Here is an 18715-nt window from a genome sequence, read left to right as displayed (position 1 = left end):
CATCCCCCCACCCCCATTAAGATTTTTATGCTTTGGCCATTGGGGGGAAGAGGGTACATTTTGCAAACCAGATCAACCTGAATTCTAACTAGGTAGGCCTGCTGCATAGCCAGCTTCTATAGTCTTCCACAGGGTGTATAACTTGGAAGGTCACAGATAGTTTCTGTTAGATAGATTTCCCAAGCCTCACTCCGGCTAATACAGTAGAACCTTAGAGTTATGAACACCTCAGGAATGGAGGTTGTTCGTAACTCTGGGGTTCAGAACTCTGAGGTTCTACTGGACTGTTTACTTGAGACATATTTTAACTCTTGTGATTAGAAGAGTAAAGTATTTCCCACTCACCCTTATTTTTTTCCCTTTCTTGCAAGGAGTACCACGTCATCACCGGGGTGAGATCTGGAAGTTTTTAGCAGAACAATACCATCTTAAACATCAGTTTCCAAGTAAGCAGCAGCCAAAGGACACTCCCTACAAAGAACTCTTAAAACAATTAACTTCCCAGCAACATGCAATACTTATTGACCTTGGTAAGTCTACAGCAGCATTGTGAAATGAGAACTAAAGTTTCACAACCTTTGGAGCGGGAGAATTCTAACAAAGAAAATAACTAGTAAAAATGTTTATTGGATTAATAATAGGTTGTGGGTGAGAAGTGATTTTTATCTGATATAATTGAAAATAATTACTTCACATTATTAGCAATCACTAAGTCCATATTTCAAATGCAGAAATGTTCTACAGTCTCCTCATTAGATAGGGCATTAATAAGCACTTTGGTATATGTGATTAATGCAGCTATACTTCAGACTTTGACAGGGAACTTCTAAAGTCAACGGGATAGAAACTGCCAGGGAAGCAAATCTGTTTGTAAGAGTTGAGAGTTGTTTTAAAATAGGTGTGACTCATTTCTAATCCTCAGTGCTGCCTTCTATTTAAAACAACTTTACTTGGAAAAGTGTAGGAGTTTGGTTCTAATGGGTATTATTTTGGTTTTATTTTATTTTGGTAAAACAATTCTCTCAGACAGAAGTTCAGATATCTTGCAAGATATTTATTGAGTCTCACTCTGTTTCTCCTTTAAATACTGAGTGTCATGCTGTCTGGAATGGCTCACGACCAGAGTGACAACCTCAGGGCAGACTGTCAAAAAGCAAGGCAGACACCCCAGCCATGGTATGTTCTATCATTAGATTTCACCAACCCAGGACCAAATGTGAATTCCCAAAGTAATACAATAGTCTTATAGTGGAATCACAGACAGCTTCCTTGGACACACCAGGCTATCTTGCTACCCAGGCAAGCTGGACTATGTGATAAATGGTTACTTACACCAAAAATTACAAAATATTCAGGTTACACTGACTCCCAAGAGACCAGTCACTCACCCAGGTCAATTCGCATCATAGATCTCACACCAATGACAACATTACAGAAGTTACTTCCATAGTAAACTAATCAAAGGTTTATTAGCTAAGAAAAAGGAATGAGAGTTATTGAGAGGTTAAAGCAGGTAAAAATATATGTACATATGAGTCAGTTTGTAATTTTAAAAGGCAGCAGAGATGTAGTACTCTGCTTCTTTCCCAAAAGTCTTTAAGGGCTACCCAGAGTAACTTTGGGGATCTCAGACTTCTTGTTCAGTTATTCTGCCCTGTTAGAATCCAGACCAGTGGTTCTCAACTTATTTATCGTGGCCCGCAGTGTGTTTCCTGGGCCACAGGGACCGGGTGGCAGGGCATTGGCAGCCCTGTCCCCAATCCCCGCCGTGTGGGGCCGGCCAGCTGCCCGCATGACTGCCCCCCTGGGCCCCGGATCCCTTGGCACGCCTGCCCCAGAGCTCGCAGGGCTGGGCAGCTGCGCTGGACCCCCAACCCCACGGGACTGGCCAGAAGCCCCAGACACCCGCTGTGTGGCTGCCCCAGCGCTCACAGAACCAGGCTGCAGCCCCGACTCCGCCGCACTGGGTAACCAGGATCCTGGACCCTGCCATGCGGACTGGCCGTTAGCACACAACTGAGCTGGGCCGCAGCTGTGTGCTAATTGGGCCATTGGTTGAGAATCACTGATCCAGACACTCCAGATATGAAGAATTTTTCCTTGTGTCCATATTTCTAACTTCTCACAGAAATCAAACTGAAAGCAACAGTCTCCACGCAGGTCCCTTCTTCCTGGGGAGGGGGAATGCACTTAAAATCTTTGATCTTTGATCCCATATAATGGCTCATTTGCATTTAATGAACAGAATTTAATACTTTCTTGTCAGACACCATCATTTTCATTACACAATGTTTTTTCCGTGTTTTATGAGTTACATAGTCACAGAGGTTTACAATGCAAATGCTTGCTTTCACTTTACAACATAGGATATAGCTGAGTGAGAACAATACCATGTAGCATCCGACAAGCATTTTAGAAAACACTAAACACATTCTTATCAACATAACAGCTAACATTTATTTTGATAATGCTAACACACAGGTAAGCCGGACTGGTTTCCAGCTAATAATTTGTCAGTGTTCAGTGAGGCCTTGGCATGAGCTAGCATCTGGTCTGCCAGCATCACACTATGGTCAAGGTTTTTAAAAAGAGGAGCCTAGATTAGGTTCTTAAAATCATATCTAGACACCTGAACAAACAACCTGACTTTCAAAGGTGCTGAGCATAGGGCCTAATCACATCAGCCACACTATCAGAGGCTCGTTCACCTGCTCATCTACCAATGTGATATATGCCATCATGTGCCAGCAATGCCCCTCTGCCATGTACATTGGTCAAACTGGACAGTCTCTATGTAAAATAATAAATGGACACAAATCAGACTTCAAGAATTATAACATTCAAAAAGCAGTCGGAGAACACTTCAATCTCTCCAGTCACTCGATTACAGACCTGAGGGTGGCTATCCTTCAACAAAAGAACTTCAAAAACAGACTCCAACGAGAGACTGCTGAATTGGAATTAATTTGCAAATTGGATACAATTAACTTAGGCTTGAATAGAGACCGGGAATGGATGAGTCATTACACAAAGTAAAACTATTTCCCCATGTTATTTCTCCCCCCCCCACCTCACCCCCCACTGTTCCTCAGATGTTCTTGTTAACTGCTGGAAATAGCCTATCTTGCTTGTCACCATGAAAGGTTTTCCTCCTTTCCCCCCCCTGCTGCTGGTGATGGCTCATCTTAAGTGATCACTCTCCTTACAGTGTGTATGATAAAATCCATTGTTTCATGTTTTCTGTGTGTGTATATAAATCTCCCCACTGTATTTTCCACCAAATGCATCCAATGAAGTGAGCTGTTGCTCATGAAAGCTTATGCTCAAATAAATTTGTTAGTCTCTAAGGTGCCACTAAGTACTCCTTTTCTTTTTGCGAGCACTCAGCAGTTGCCCTTGGCTTCATAGGGAGCTATTGAATGTTCAGCACCTATGTTCGTCAAGCCACTTACTATGGATTTAGGAGGCTTAACCTTAGGCCAACATTTTAGAAAATCTTTGCCTGTACCCGTCTTCCATTTCATTCTTGTATTTCATTTAAAGCTTGTCAGGGTGTTTATAATATGAGATTGACATACTAAGACTAAATTGTGTGAAACTGTTGTTTTAGGGTGGTGTCAAAGAGGAGTGATTTGAGCTAATTTTATTGAGAGTGAGAGGGAGTTAAAGGTGACAGTCTTTGGCCACCTAAAAGACGACATTTCAAGAATGTATGTTCATTTTCCTTTTCTCTGCCCTTGTCAGCATTACTTCTCTCTCTCAAATTGCCAAAATATAACCCTTCTTCCCAAAACACAAAAGAGGACTTAGTTCAAAAGACTTTGACTCCTAAAAGCATGTTTACTTTAAGATGCGGATCCCTATTGAATACTATTATGTTGGCACATTGCCAAGAATGACCTCTTAAGAACTGTGACCAGCAGCGATGCTCTTCCCCAACCAGCATACCAGCCATGTTCACTCATTAGTCAACCATTTAGTTTCACAAATTTTGTTTGGCTGCTTTCTTGTCCCCTCCTGGTATTTTCTATTGCAGTCTTTCTCCTCTTTCAATGGTAGTTCCCTACCAACTCCAGCCTCTCCTCCCCAATGGCAATATATAGTTTCCACCCAAAAGTGATTTGTTTTTCTCATTCCGAGATAGGTTTCCCTTGACTGTCCTTTACCCTCCATGATTCCAGCCACAGGCTTATCTTTACCGTTAGCTGTCTTTCCTCATTGGAACCCAGATATTGGAACCCAGATATTACTCTTGGAGGAATTCTGTGCCACTGTGCATGCACAGAATTCATGTCCCCTGCAGATATTTCCCCCCCATCCCCACCCCTCAGAAAATACATTCTGCCAGGAAGGTGCTGCAATTACACCTTTAGCCCACCAGGGACTGCTACACCAGAAGAGAGGGCAGCCAGCTCAGCCAGCCGTGGAAAGGGAGCGGGAGAGTCTGCCTTACTCACAGCACCGTGCTCATGGGTCCAAGTGAGGAGGCACAGGATATAAGGGGAATGGATAGAGCGGGACATGTGGAGCTGCTGGGGAGGATCACATAGACTAGTGGAGGGACTAGTGGTGGGGACAGACTGGGGCGGGGGCACAGGAGCTAGTGGGATGACAGCACTGAGCTAGGGGCTAAATAGGAGTGGGGATGTAGGGCCACATGGGGGTCGAGGGACCAGGGGGTGCAGGGACATATGGGGACAGGGGAGGAGGGCTGGCTGAGTAGGGGTGCAGGATACATGGGGATGGGGGAGGACAGGTAGCTGAGTGGGGGTGCCTGGATAATTGGGGCTGGAAGGAGGTGATGCAGGGACACATGGGGGGTGCAGGGACAGATGTGCTTGACTAAATGCGAGAGGCTAGGGGGCAGCCAGGTGGAGGCTCCCCCAGGCTCCCAATTCTGATGGGGGAGGCTCTCCAACTCTCTAACAATCACTCCCCCACAAAGAAACCTCTGTTCCATACTTTTCCCACGTGCACTCAACAACCTTCCAAGATCACACCCAGGCTTCTTCTCAGCAATTACTTCCCTCAGTTCCTCTGTTATCCCTGACCCCCCCCCCCAAGCCTTTGCACTGTTTTTGAGGGGTGCAAGAAATACCTTTCTGTATTGTAGTTTAAATTAATTTTTATTCACAGTTTGGTATTACTATGCCTAGTAAGGAAACCATTTGTCAAAAAACATTTCCTGAATCTTTTTTGTTGTCTGTATTGTTGCAGGAATACTTGCCCACAGATATTCTAAAATAAATTACCAAAATAATGGAAATTGGCCTGATTATATTGTTATTTTAATAAATAAAATATGCAGAATTTTGAAATATTGTGCACAGAATTTTGAATTTTTTGGCACGGGATTCCCCCAGGAGTAATCTGCTACAGGCTGAAAGGCAATTAAAATTTTGCTTACATAGCCATAAATACTTGGTATGATGTGGCCTGTAGCCCTATTGAAAACATATTAGAAGTCAAATAAATATTCTCCTTTTTCCTCCTAGATATTGTTTTAATTCAGTGTACAGTCTCAAACACAAACATTTAATCTATTTTTCCAAGACTCCAACTATTCCTCGATTGTAATCCCTGATTAACTCTTAAGACTAAAGAACATGCATTGAATTCTACCATAATAAATGGATAAACTGGTCCTATATTTCAGAGTACTACGGAAGGAGAATGTGGTTTATGATTTGTTTTTTTTCACATGTCCATGAAAGAATAATCATTATGATTAATTACTAAAAATTGTAATGAAACTGTTGTCATTTATGGAAGGCATGAATTGTAAATAGCTAACCAACTGTCATGTGGTAAATTGGTTAAAACTTGAGGGAAAATTGGTACAACTTTTTGCTTTAATCTGCATGACTCATACATGTTGTGCATTTTAGATGCCATTTGGTAATCCTAAAGAGGTAGCACATAGATTATTAATTATTATTATTATTATTATTATTACAGTAAATATTTTTTGTAGAATAGTAATTTAGCTGAGAACAATAGGGGCTAAACTGCTGCATTAAACCTCAGCCCCACGTTAGGGAGATGCACTTACCACTCCAGCAAGAGCACCTGCAAGGCACTGCGCCTCACACAAGGTTGATGCTTTCAGGAGTGGCAAGAAAGCATGGCTGCTGTGTCACCCTTGAAGAGTGTGTAACGTCTTCTCCCTCTGGACCTAGCTAATACCACTGGCTGGTGTGGAATAGGTTGGCCATCGCCTTATTCTTCATATAGAAGTTGTCATCGATAGAGTAAACAGTCTTTGCCCTCTCTGAGAGGTTGGACGCGACTGAGCCTTCAGATTCTGATCCTGCAATTCTGATCCTTTTTATTTTTATTTTTTTGCATCAGCACAGAGCCATATTCAACCCCTTGCAGGATTTGGGCCCTAGGTTGGTTTTCCCCAGTAACCAAGTATTATGGTAAAATTGCATTTGAGACTAATAAAATCAGTAAACTTTGGCAATAATATGCATTTGGAAAGACAAACTACAATTTGTATAGAGAGGATAACTGAATGAATTATTCTTTAAACCTAGAATCAGGCAGCTTTAAATGTACTACCGACTTTCACCAGAAATAGTTGGGTATGATGAGGTTTTACATCCTTTCCTGAAATATAGTAGAACCTCAGAGTTATGAACACCTCGGGAATGGAGATTGTTTGTAACTCTGAACAAAATGTTATGGTTGTTCTTTCAAAAGTTTGCATTGACTTAATAGAGCTTTGAACTTTACTATGTAGAAGAAAAATTTTGTTTTACCTTTATTTTTTAGTAGTTTAGGTTTAACACAGCACTGTATTGTTGTTGTTGTTTTTTGTTTTTGTTTTTTTTATCTCTGCTGCTGCCTGATTGTATATTTCTGGTTCCAAATGAGGTGTATGGTTACTGGTCAGTTTGTAACTCTGGTGTTCATAACTCTGAGGTTCTACTGTAGGGGATTGGCTTAGGGTTGTACCTGAACAACTCCATGTGTAGACAAGCTCTTACTTGTGAGGAACAGAGGTAAATTCCTTCAGCAGAGGCAGCTGTGAGGGAATTGGTTAGGATTAGTTAAAGTGACCCAGATGTTATACGGTAGGGAAGAATGTTTCCTCCCCCCCCTCTAATTAGTAGATCACCACACTTGCATCTACTACAAAGAGTTCAGAATTCTTCAGAACTGTGGAGAGAGATGGTTAATTACTAACAAAAGAGAGGGACTCTGAGTAAATAATTTTTGTTATATTACAAAGCTGTTTGTTTTATGGCTGATAGTAAAAGATCAAAAGCACATTTAAAATGAGGACTTTTTTGTGCAGGGGTTTTGGCTGATGTAGATTTGACCATGGTATTACTTCTACGGCTGCCAACCAACTGCTTACAATTCACATTATGAGTATTTAAATACTTGTGTTACGCAGTGCCACTGCTCTGTCACAGCCAGTGCTGACTATTATTAGCCTATCACATTCCAACATTTAGCAGCACAAAAAATAAGAAAAAAGAATATAGAGCACTTCTGGTTGCACAGCTTGTTGGCTGAGCAGTGGCCATTGATCTGCCTGTAATAACTTTCAAGAGTGGTCCCAATATGTGACGCTTCCAAGCGGTACCTAGTCTTGTGAGGTACCACCCATCCTTAGCATCAGGAAGTCTTGGCTGTGCCTGCCCTGGGTCAGCTCCCCATCTTCACTGGCCACGGGCAACACACAAGCGCTCTTCTCTAGACCTCGCAGGCTCCACTGTCCCTCTGCAGGTCAGCCGTTGGCATACTACAACCCTCAAGCCCTCTGAGAGGCTCTCTGGAGTGCAACTGCTTCCAAAGGAACAGTCCACCCCAGCTTACCAGTTCCACCTCAGATCCACTTAACACAGAGCACTTACACTTGATTTCACTGTAAACTTATCTAAGTTCATTGAACAAAGTATAGAGTTTCAAGCGGTAGCAAGTAGAAGTATTGGAAATAAACAAACCTAACAGGTGGTCTAAAGCCTAAAATTAATTAACAAGATATTCTCATGTGTAACCAAGTATTGCTGATCCAAAATCCTTGCAGTGCTTTATAGCAGGTAGGCTGTGACCCTTCTTCCATGAGGCAGGCGTGCTGTCAGTTGCCTCCTAGGTGAAGGTGTTTCTTTGAACTTCAAGATTACCACACCAATCCTTTGGGTTCATTAACAGGGCACATTCCTACTGTTTGTTTGGTCCTGTAGTTCAGTCGTTCTCAACTGGGGTACTGGCAGAGGTCTTCCGGGGATACATCATCTTATGTACATATTTGCCTAATTTTATAAGTTATATAAAAAGCACTAGTGAAGTCAGTACAAACTAAAATTTCATACAATGACTTGTTTATACTGCTCTATATACTATACGCTGTAATGTAAGTACAATATTTATATTCCAATTTTATTTTATAATTACATGGTAAAAATGAGAGAGTAAGCAATTTTTCAGTGAGTGTGTGCTGTGACACTTCTGTGTTTTTCTGTCTGATTTTGTAAGCAAGTAATTTTAAGTGAGGTGAAACTTGGGGTACGCAAGACACATCAGACTCCTGAAAGGGATACCGTAGCCTGGAAAGGTTGAGACCCTCTGTTTTAGATTTCCTCTCCTGTACATTTTGTAATCTCTGAATTTGCACCTGGATCAGTTTGCAAATTAGCATACACTGTGAGACATACAATACACAAATGTCCAGAAAGGGAATGTTGTAGTCATGTCAGCCCCAGGATATTAGAGAAACAAGGTGGTTGTGGTAATATATTTTATTGGACTAACTATAAGTGTCAGTTACTTCCTGCCTGACAGGAACATTTCCAAGGTATGTCACCTCTCGATGACCTGCCTTAACTCTAAGATCTTAAGAGCATAATTTTCAGTATAGATACCCAACTCTTTAAGGATTATCTATATGTACATCTCACAATGATTGTGTCGACCACTGAGCAACTGATTCTTGGTAGAGACCTCACAGGCCACCTTTGATGAACTATTATTCAGATATCCAACCCAGGGATACCTCTAAAACCCTGTGTAACCCCTGTTTCCTCTGCCAGTTGGCCCCAAGAGGGACCTGGGTCATGCCTCAGTATGACACAGATAGGCTAAGAATAGAGAAGGGAATATAGGCTTCAGTGATCTTATTTGAAATCGCCTCTGTCTAGTCAGCTCCACAGTATGAAGTTTGGGGAAGGGGGCTTGGCTAGCCTTTCCTGCAGTTAGTCAGTAGTGCACAGGATGGCTCACCAGCAGGCTTTTGGGGCTTGATGGTACAGTAGTCTACAGGTATTTTCTCTTTTGCCCCATACTAATAGAAGTGTGTACACACACACACTTCGTTTATTTCATGGTCTCCGTTATGTGCTCAGATATATAAAACAAATGCATATCCTGGTAAAAGTAGTAATTGTGCGCTTTTGCATAAATTCAGTCGTTAACGTTTTCAAACTGTATGGGAAAGCCGTATCTGAAGGACAGACCAAGCCCTAAAACTTTAATAAGATGAACAAAGAAAATGAAATACTCCTAAGGAGGGAAGTAAAAAAAAATGTTGTGAACAGGCAAGCAGCAAAGAGCTGGACAGGTAGTTACAAAGAATTTGCATGTTCCAACTAGCATTTCTCTAGGCGATCAGATATGTTTATCTGAAATAGATCTTCAAGAATTCTTGTGTGAGAATGCATAGCTGTGTGGTGGAACCTGTGTGTTCTGAGGACAGGAGGGTATTTTCTCATAATATGTAGCTTAAAGATTTTATTAAAGCTAATGTAAAAAAAATTATATCATACATAGGTTGAAAAAAGAGTGTCTGTACATCTGGTGATAGTGCTTAGATTAAAAACAAACTTCGTATTTGTTGATAAAGTCATATGATACATAGAGTACATAATCTGCAAAAACCAAATTTAGGGGAATAGATTTTGTTATACCAATAAAACAAAAACCAGAAGGATTCATAGTAAGCAGTTAGTTATAGCTATAACATTCCATTCAGTTTCATATTTATTCACACACACCCACACACACACGGAGGTTCTGCAAGGTTGTTATCATAGTTACCAGCCTTAGAGTTGCTCATGCCAAGCCACTGGCCAGGTGGCCTGGACATGAAGAGGGAGCAGTGCCTTGTCAGATGCTCATCTGATGCTCCTGGAAGTTGGTTTGCAGAATCAGACCCCAAAGTTCTCACTTTCTAGAGTCCATTTTTATAGGAATTTCTTCCTATACCAGTCTATGGGAATGGCTTCATCATGCTGTTGCTGAATCAGTCAGCAGATGGCACATTCCTGATGGCTCTGTGCTGCCAGATGTCATCTTGTTCTTTGGTTCTCCCATTTTTGAGGCTGTTGGGTGGATTCCAGTCTGCCCTCCGGGGATCCTCTGGTTATTTCCACTTGATGCCTTCTTCAGGCAACGGACATTGGATTCTTAGGCTGGCACCTCCCTGATCATTCAGTTATTATCCACACCAAGCATCCATCCACATACATCCTCTATCTCTATTTTAATCACAATTATTAACAAAGCAAGATGAATACAACAAAAGGGTGGGGAGTCTCTGGGTGCTGTTTCTGTTGTTACAGAGTATTGCTTTGAGTCTCTTTCTGTGTGAGTAGTTGTTGTTGCAAAGCATTGCTTTGAGAACAGACTCTGTCTTAGAATGTACTAACACAATTAGCAGCTTGCAAGTTTCACACATAGAGGGAGAGAAACAGTACCAAAACCCAAGAGACCTCTTAATTAGTAATACCCTGGAAATTAAACTATGGGGAATCAAACTCATTTGTGATTTTATACAGAACTTCTTTAATATAATAAATATATATTTATAATTTATAATATATATAAATATATATATATATAATTCTTTAATACAGAATTCTTCTTTAATCCAACAATTTAACAATACAGTTTAGATATTAGAATCCGAATACTCGGGTACATCACTCATGATTGGAAGAGGCCCTGGAGGTTTTTCGCCTTCCTCTGTAGCATGGGGCACGGGTCACTTGCTAGAGGATTCTCTGCTCATTGAAGTCTTTAAACCACGATTTGAGGACTTCAATAGCTCAGACATAGGCGAGAGGTTTTTCGCAGAAGTGGGTGGGTGAGATTCTGTGGCCTGCGTTGTGCAGGAGGTCAGACTAGATGATCATAATGGTCCCTTCTGACCTTAATATCTATGAATCTATGAAAAGTTGTACAGAGATTTGGTTGTGGAAAGCAAAATATAACAATGAGTGGAGATGATCCCTCAGTAATTGAGAAGTAGGTAGGTTGTCCATTTTGAAAATACAATTCATAAGGAAAGTATCAGTTACTTTCCTGACTGCGCTTCTCATTGGTTCTCCAGCTCATCCCTCCTGGTATTTTCCGTTTTCAGGGATGTGTTCTATAATACTTTCAGAGCTTTCCCAAGTTAAGTTAAGGAGATCTTGGCCAAATCATAATACTGTTACTCACACAGGGCTGAATTGGTATCTTGCAGTCCAGCCTGAGGAAGGGGCAGCACATACCACCACTGCCCAAGCAGCAGGGTGGGCACTGAGAGTCACAATTTGGTTCCTGCTTCCCCCTTGCTCCATGAGAAGTAAGGTATGCCCATCCCTTTCCTGTCACAGCTTACTCCCTTTGTGCTGGCTTGCTCCTGGCTGATGCATTGGAAGAACTGGGCCAAGGCTTTTGCCATTCTCTGCCCACATGCAGTAGCATCCCACTAGAAGATGCCTGCCTTTTTTCCCTCCCTGTGTTGCAGCTGGCAATGTGAGTAGCTCATGACCCCACTCCTGAGCAGGTGTACAGCCAGGCTCATAGTTAAGACTAATGAGCAGCACAAGTAGTGCCAATGAATTCACGGAATTTGAAAAGTATAGCTAACTATGAGTAAGGGTGTCGGTATCTGACCTTGTCAGAGCTAGAATAGCGAAGAAAGACAAATCTTTGTTGATGTCAACCTTGCCTAAGAAAACAAGGTTCAAAAGGACGTGAATTGTATTAAACAATGCCCAGTGTGCTACTAGGCACTGAAGACTCTACAATGACAGCACAGCTGCCATGAATCAATATAATGCAGTTCAGCTGGAGCTCCTGTTGTGATTATGCATTAGTATAAATATTAAAATATTTGTCACTCATTCTGAAGTTGGGGACATACTGAATTGTACAAGGGTACAGCCGTTACCAGAACCATCAGATGATCACTGTCTACTTGAAATTTATTTGTATTATTCGTATTGCGGTAGTGACTAGGACGACATTGTGGTAGGCACTGTATAAACATGGAACAGAAAATCAGTCCCTGCCCCAAGGAGCTTACATTCTGCTCAATTAAAAAAATGGAGAATTATGTACTGCACCTGCCTCAGTTTCTCTGCCAGTTTTTAATTTAAAAAAAAATTAATCACATTTTCCTGTTTGGATTTTTTAAAAAACTTCTTTTCCCTCTTGTTCTGTGAAGTGTCTATAGAAATTGAGGGGCCAATCCTACGAAGACTTACAAGAATCTCTGCTCACCTTAGAGCCACGAGGTTCACTTGATGTAGGTCCTGATCCTCCAAAGTCTTAACTGGCTAGTCAAGAGAGATAATCTGAGATTGTCTCTCATATAGATTTGACAGCACCTCGTGTATGGACAAAATAAACTAAAAAGTAGCGGATTTTTTTTCTCTCATCTTTCAGTTACAGAACTCTTAGGAGTTTGTTGTAACTTCAGTACTTTTTTTAAAAAATCAGTCTATGTAACTTTAAGATGATTTTTATATTTTTCCTTTCGTGGGACCTGATCCAAAGCCTATTGAAGTCAATGGGAGATTTCAGACCCAAAATGCAGGAGTGAATGTGGAACAAATAACTGGATTTACGTTCACTTTTTTCTCCTGCTGAGCTTGTTGGCTTCTGGCTTTTTGGCGCTACAGGGTAGGGATGTGCCATGTTCAGAGGTAAATGCCTGCAGTATTCTCACTCTTCCCAAACTTACCAACTTCAAGCATTCAAAAATCACAAGATTACAAAGAGTCCTTTTTTCAGAGTAGCAGCCGTGTTAGTCTGTATTCGCAAAAAGAAAAGGAGTCCTTGTGGCACCTTAGAGACTAACAAATTTATTTGAGCATAAGCTTTCATCTCTAAGGTGTCACAAGGACTCCTCACTATTTTTGCTGATACAGACTAACATGGCTACCCCTCTGAAAAAAAAATCACTCTTAAAAATCAGTATTTTTAAAAAATAAATGGAAGGTTTTTTTATTTACCTTTTAGTATCTGAGCCTTTAAAGGTGCATTTAGGTCACATTTTAAAGCTTTTTCTCTGCCATTATGGAGGCCACAAACTTTTTTAAGAAAAAGCTGATTCTCCTCTAATTACAGGACTCCAGCAGCAGCTAGGGCTTTAAGAAATACCCCAAATAGTGAGATTAGCAACATTGCTTCCACCCCACCCACTCCTTTTTCAGGACCCTTCTGTATTGGATTTTTTCCAGACCCCAGTTTATACCTTCTCCCTGAATGACTTGTGCCGGGGGGCCTTGCTGCTGGCAGACAGAGGCTAAGTGGGTCTCTCATCAGAATGTATTAGAATAACTTCTAGCTTAGGCAAAGAAGTCCCTGCAGAAAAATGAAAGCTGCTCTTTCACTTGGGAAGCTAATCACACTGCCTCTGCATCTGGAGCGCTTAATTCCTTAACAGTCTTGGCAGCTATGAGACCAGACTCAGGAATAATCAAATGCAGGTTTTCCACTTGGTAGCTCGGAGCACTAACCAGAATGCAGGAAGAACCAGCCCCAGGCTTTGTCTTTTTGAAACAAGAGCTCTGATGGTATCTGCCAGCACACCTCTAGCCAGAGCCATACAGCAACATTCCAGAAGCTGAAGGGTGGGGTAATATTTAACAAGTGGGCAACTACAAAAGACATATCACTTGCCCTGGAACAAAAAAGAAGTGTTAAAACTTCCTCTGAATTTAGATAGCTTGTTGGGGGGAAATCTCATGGTTGTTTTTCATTCTTCCAAAAATCTGTTTCTGAAACACCTGCTAATATTTTTGGGAACGACAGACCTTCAATGTGGTTATTTACATACTGATAGGAATCTTTAGGGAAAGTTCAATAAAATGGCCCTGTTCGATAAAAAAGCAGATTAGTTCTATCTCACTGTGCAGGTAGCACAGATCAATCAGAAATGTAAATTTATGTTTGAATTAGCTAATTATAAATAAATGAATAGAATTACTATTGTCCAATAGGCATCACAGTGGTTTCTATTATAGACCAGCCCAAATCAATATTGAAGAGTTTATGGATAATTGAGTAGAGGGGGGAAGTGGTGGTCCTGTTTGCTTTTGGTTTAGAAGATCAGATTCTTATTATTGCATCACTGTAAATCTGAAGTTTACACCACTGACTTCAATTTATGTTTGAGAAACTGAGATCAGAATCTGGTCCAGATAGCTGAACATTGGTCTAAGACTTCTTTATTTGGACCCCAGCAGTTGTCCAAGCCATGTCTTTTTTAAATTACAAAAATATATATATTTCTAAGGTACAAAAGCTCTCCTTGCCTTATAGAATAAACTCAATAATGTCAGCACTGAAAGTTGAATTAAAAAGATTGTTTGTTTAACTTGGTAACCTAGCAAGCTTGTTTTGTTTTATTTATCTAACCTCAGTTGTTTTCACAGGACGCACCTTTCCAACACATCCTTATTTCTCAGCACAACTGGGAGCTGGACAGCTGTCACTCTACAATATTCTGAAGGCCTATTCTCTTCTGGACCCGGAAGTAGGGTATTGCCAGGGCCTTAGTTTTGTAGCAGGTGTTCTGCTGCTTCATATGACTGAAGAAGATGCTTTTAAGATGTTGAAGTTTCTTATGTTTGACATGGGCCTAAGGAAACAGTATCGTCCCGACATGACTATTTTACAGGTATTTGGTTTTATGCCTCTGTAAAAAGGATGCTGCTAATAATAGCAATATAATTTGTCAGTGATGTGATTGTCAGATTCTGCTTTTTGATTCCACTGCAGAATCACTAAAGAGGAGAAGGGGCGCTATAAAGAGGATTAGATCTTAAAGAGATTTATGTTTCAGTTTAAGAGAGGCCATTGGGAAATTATGAAAAACACACACAACTCTGTGTTTAAGACTAATTTACATTCAAGTAGCCCGTGTATGAAAGTGTGTCTTCAGATAGCCCTGCATAGTTGGCTATTGTAGGGAGAAAATACAGGGAACCCTGAAACAGGGAGCCTCACCTCTGCCAGCTTAGAGGTGAGAGGGATGGTTAATGTGGCCAGTCATGAAGTGCTACCCATTGAGTCACTGAAAAGACTCCAGATTAATTTCTTATAAGTGTGTTTGAACATGAATTGGTCGATATGTTTCACTCCTTCTTTCTCATGAGAAAGAGTAGCATGGGCTTTGTTCTTATAACTTCCAGTTACTGTTATTCTTAGTCAGTTCTTCATTTCTTTTTCTCTTCTTTGCAGATCCAGATGTATCAGCTTTCTAGACTTCTTCATGATTACCATAGAGATCTCTACAATCACTTGGAGGAGCATGAGATTGGTCCTAGTCTCTATGCTGCCCCCTGGTTTCTGACCATGTTTGCCTCTCAGTTTCCCCTTGGATTTGTTGCCAGAGTATTCGGTAACTCTTCATAAAAATACCTTTCTGGTCTTCTTGAAACTGTGTTTGTATTGCTACAGGGTTCAGCCTGTTTCATACACCTAAGACAATATTTATCGTATTTTTGATGAATAGTCACTTCCACAGATGTATTGTGTAGTGACAAAAGTCAGCTTATAGGAAGTGAAGGTGTGGAGTTTATAGCAAAATGCTGTTCAGAGACGGTAGAAGGATGGAACTGACAGTCTTGTCTCTTCACCTCTATTGTTAACTTTTTTCTCTTTGGATTTCCTCATTCTTCTAATTTCAGCTGAGTCCTATAATCCTTCCCAATTACTGAGCCTTCCTGTGTTCATTAAGTTGGAAATCCCACTTCTGCAATGTCCTAGGCTTCCCCTTCACAAAGGAATGCTGGCATTGCTGCAGTGAGGCTATATCAATATTGTTCTATGCTGTATAATACTGCTAACTTTAGCCTATTTTGCTTCTGAAGTATTCAGTATGGATCTACTCTTTTCCTTTAACATCTGGTCGGACACTTTCTGAGATTTTACACTGTTCCACTTGCCTGACTCCAGACCCATCATTGCCCATTCTCTTGCAGGCATTACATCTGTTGTTGATGTAACTATTCCTTACATATTGTCAAGGTTCACCAGTATTCCATATGCACTAATCCTCTCATATCTTATTTCTGGTGTCCCTTTGTTATAATAGTAGCTGTTAGATTTTTGTCCATCTCTTCAATTTCTACAATATAGCTTCCATAAATTAACTCATAGAGCCTGTTCCCTCTCATCCCCTCTTGCTGACATCAGAGTACTGCATACAAGTGGTGGGTAGGTCTCTCTGTCTTTCTTTTTATACCTTGCAAGCCTACACTACCATGCTACATCGGTCCTGCAGCATGTCTGGTGAAGATGCACTATGCTGACGGGAGAGTGCTTTCCCATCGTCATAATTACTCCACCTCCGCAAGAGGCGGAAGTTATGTCCCAACAATATAGCGTGGTGTGGACACTGCTTTAAGTCCATGTAACTTATGTCGTTCGGGGGGGTGTTGTTTTCACACTCCTGAATGACGCAAGTTGCATCGAATTAAGCGATAGTGTAGATCAGCCCTCAGCTGTTGACCTTCTATATGTTGCTTCCACCCTGACTTCAACAGGTAGATCATTCGGAATTCTGGATCAATCTCTTTGATCCTTTGTATTAGAACTTGTGGTCCATCTCTTTCATCAGCATTTTCTCTGTCCAATATCTCAGAATGAATATAGGGCTAGATATTCTAGGGGCTATATGCCTAAAATTTTATAATTATGTGAACAAGACCAGTGTTGTCACACAGAGGTCTAGGAATACAATACAATACACACTCAAGACGGGCACAAAGCCAGGCAATTGATGTCCCATGACTAAATCAGTACACTCATAAATGGGTGACTCAACTAACGATACATACATATTGAAATAAAAAGTGTGTGTTTGCCTGGATCATTGTAGTGGAGTCACGCTTAGATGAATGACTTCATAGAATCATAGAATATCAGGATTGGAAGGGCAATCTCAAAGCAGGACCAATCCCCAACTAAATCATCTCAGTTTCCCTGAATCATTTCCCCCAAAGGGTTGCCTACTCTCCCCCTCCTGCCCCTTCCAGAAAGAGGTTTTAATTCTCCACCACCTGTGGAAACTCCAAAAAGGAAGTTGGAATTGGTACATCCACAACTCCTCTGACCAGTCCCCTCCCCAGGGAATGCCACCCACTTTTGGAGCTTTGTTGGCATGCTCTATGCTCTACACAGAGAGATTGTGGACACCTGCCTCACTAAGAATAAATACACTGGCCAAAAGTTAATAAGACACAACAAGAATGACTTATTTCAACCAGACTAGTTGCTTGCTTAGGGTAGTGGTTCTCAACCAAGGTACGCGTACCCCTGGCGTGCATCAACTCATCTAGATATTTGTCTAGTTTTACAGCAGGCTACATAAAAAGCACTAGCGAAGTCAGTGCAAACTAAAATTTCATATGATTTGTTTATACTGCTATATATACTGTACACTGAAATGGAAGTACAATATTTATTTTCAAGTTGACTTATTTTATAATTATATGGTAAAAATGAGAAAGTAAGCAATTTTTCAGTAAGAGTGTGCTATGACACTTCTGTATTTTTCTGTCTGATTTTGTAAGCAAGTAGTTTTTAAGTGAGGTGAAACTTGGTGTATGCAAGACAGATCAGACTCCTGAAAGGGGTATAGTAGTCTGGAAAAGTTGAGAGCCACTGGCTTAGGCAATAGGCAGGAGCTGATGCATGTAAGAGCCAAGGAGACAGGCTAGTACAGTGGTGCTATATATCCTAGAAATACGTTAGTTTCACAGTACAGAGAAACACATCGAGAGAAACATATAATCAAGCATTGTTTTCATAGCATAGGAATTGTCATAAAACCAGTGGTCCACATACTCCAGTATGCTTGCATCCAAAATTGTCTGGGCCTGCTGCTTCTGAAAGTGGTGCAAAAAACCTTTCAGTCACAGTTCTGGAACAACTTCTCCACAGGGAAAGGTTCTTCCTAAATAACATTTAGTTAGTTAGAGATTGGGTGATGTCCCGAAGAATAACTCTTGCTATTCTAACTCTGGCTATTAAGTAAAATTTTCAAAAGCACCTAAATCCCAACGTGATTTAGGTGGTTGTGTCACTTTTTTGAAAATTGTTACTCATTGTCTGCATCCATGTAAATGTCCAGTTCTTCACAAAAAAAATCCTATTAAGAACTTGGCCTCAATAATATCAATAATATCATGTGGCAATGAGTTCCACAGGCTAACTGTGTGTTACATGAAAATGTATTTATTTCCCTTTATCAGTTTTAAATTTTCTGCTTTTCTATTTCATTGAATGTCCCTGTGATCTCTTCTTATGAGGATGAGCACATTTGCCAGTCTTCCTTCTTTATGCCCTTCATTATTTCATATATCTTTAGCAAGTCCTCTCATTTGTCTCCTCTCTAAGATAAACATTCCCAATCTTTTAAAGCTTTCTTTATATGGACGTTGTTTCTGTGCCTCTAATCATTCTCATTTCCTATCTTGGAAAA

At 40.8% G+C, this 18715-nt stretch overlaps 1 protein-coding gene across 4 annotated transcripts in view; it reads left to right on the top strand.

Moving 5' to 3' along the window:
- TBC1D1 (TBC1 domain family member 1) overlaps window positions 1-18715 on the top strand; it is a 193722-nt gene that overhangs the window by 160807 nt on the left and 14200 nt on the right. For all 4 annotated transcript variants that reach the window (XM_038398839.2, XM_043513971.1, XM_043513970.1 and 1 more), the window contains 3 exons: window positions 372-530; window positions 14661-14905; window positions 15469-15628. In XM_038398839.2, coding sequence (XP_038254767.1) covers window positions 372-530; window positions 14661-14905; window positions 15469-15628 — 564 coding nt within the window. The remainder of the gene's footprint in view (window positions 1-371; window positions 531-14660; window positions 14906-15468; window positions 15629-18715) is intronic.

The sequence above is a fragment of the Dermochelys coriacea genome, chromosome 4 (assembly GCF_009764565.3).
Source record: "Dermochelys coriacea isolate rDerCor1 chromosome 4, rDerCor1.pri.v4, whole genome shotgun sequence".
Taxonomy (NCBI): Eukaryota; Metazoa; Chordata; order Testudines; family Dermochelyidae; genus Dermochelys; species Dermochelys coriacea.
This window is presented reverse-complemented; position numbering and strand designations above follow the sequence as displayed.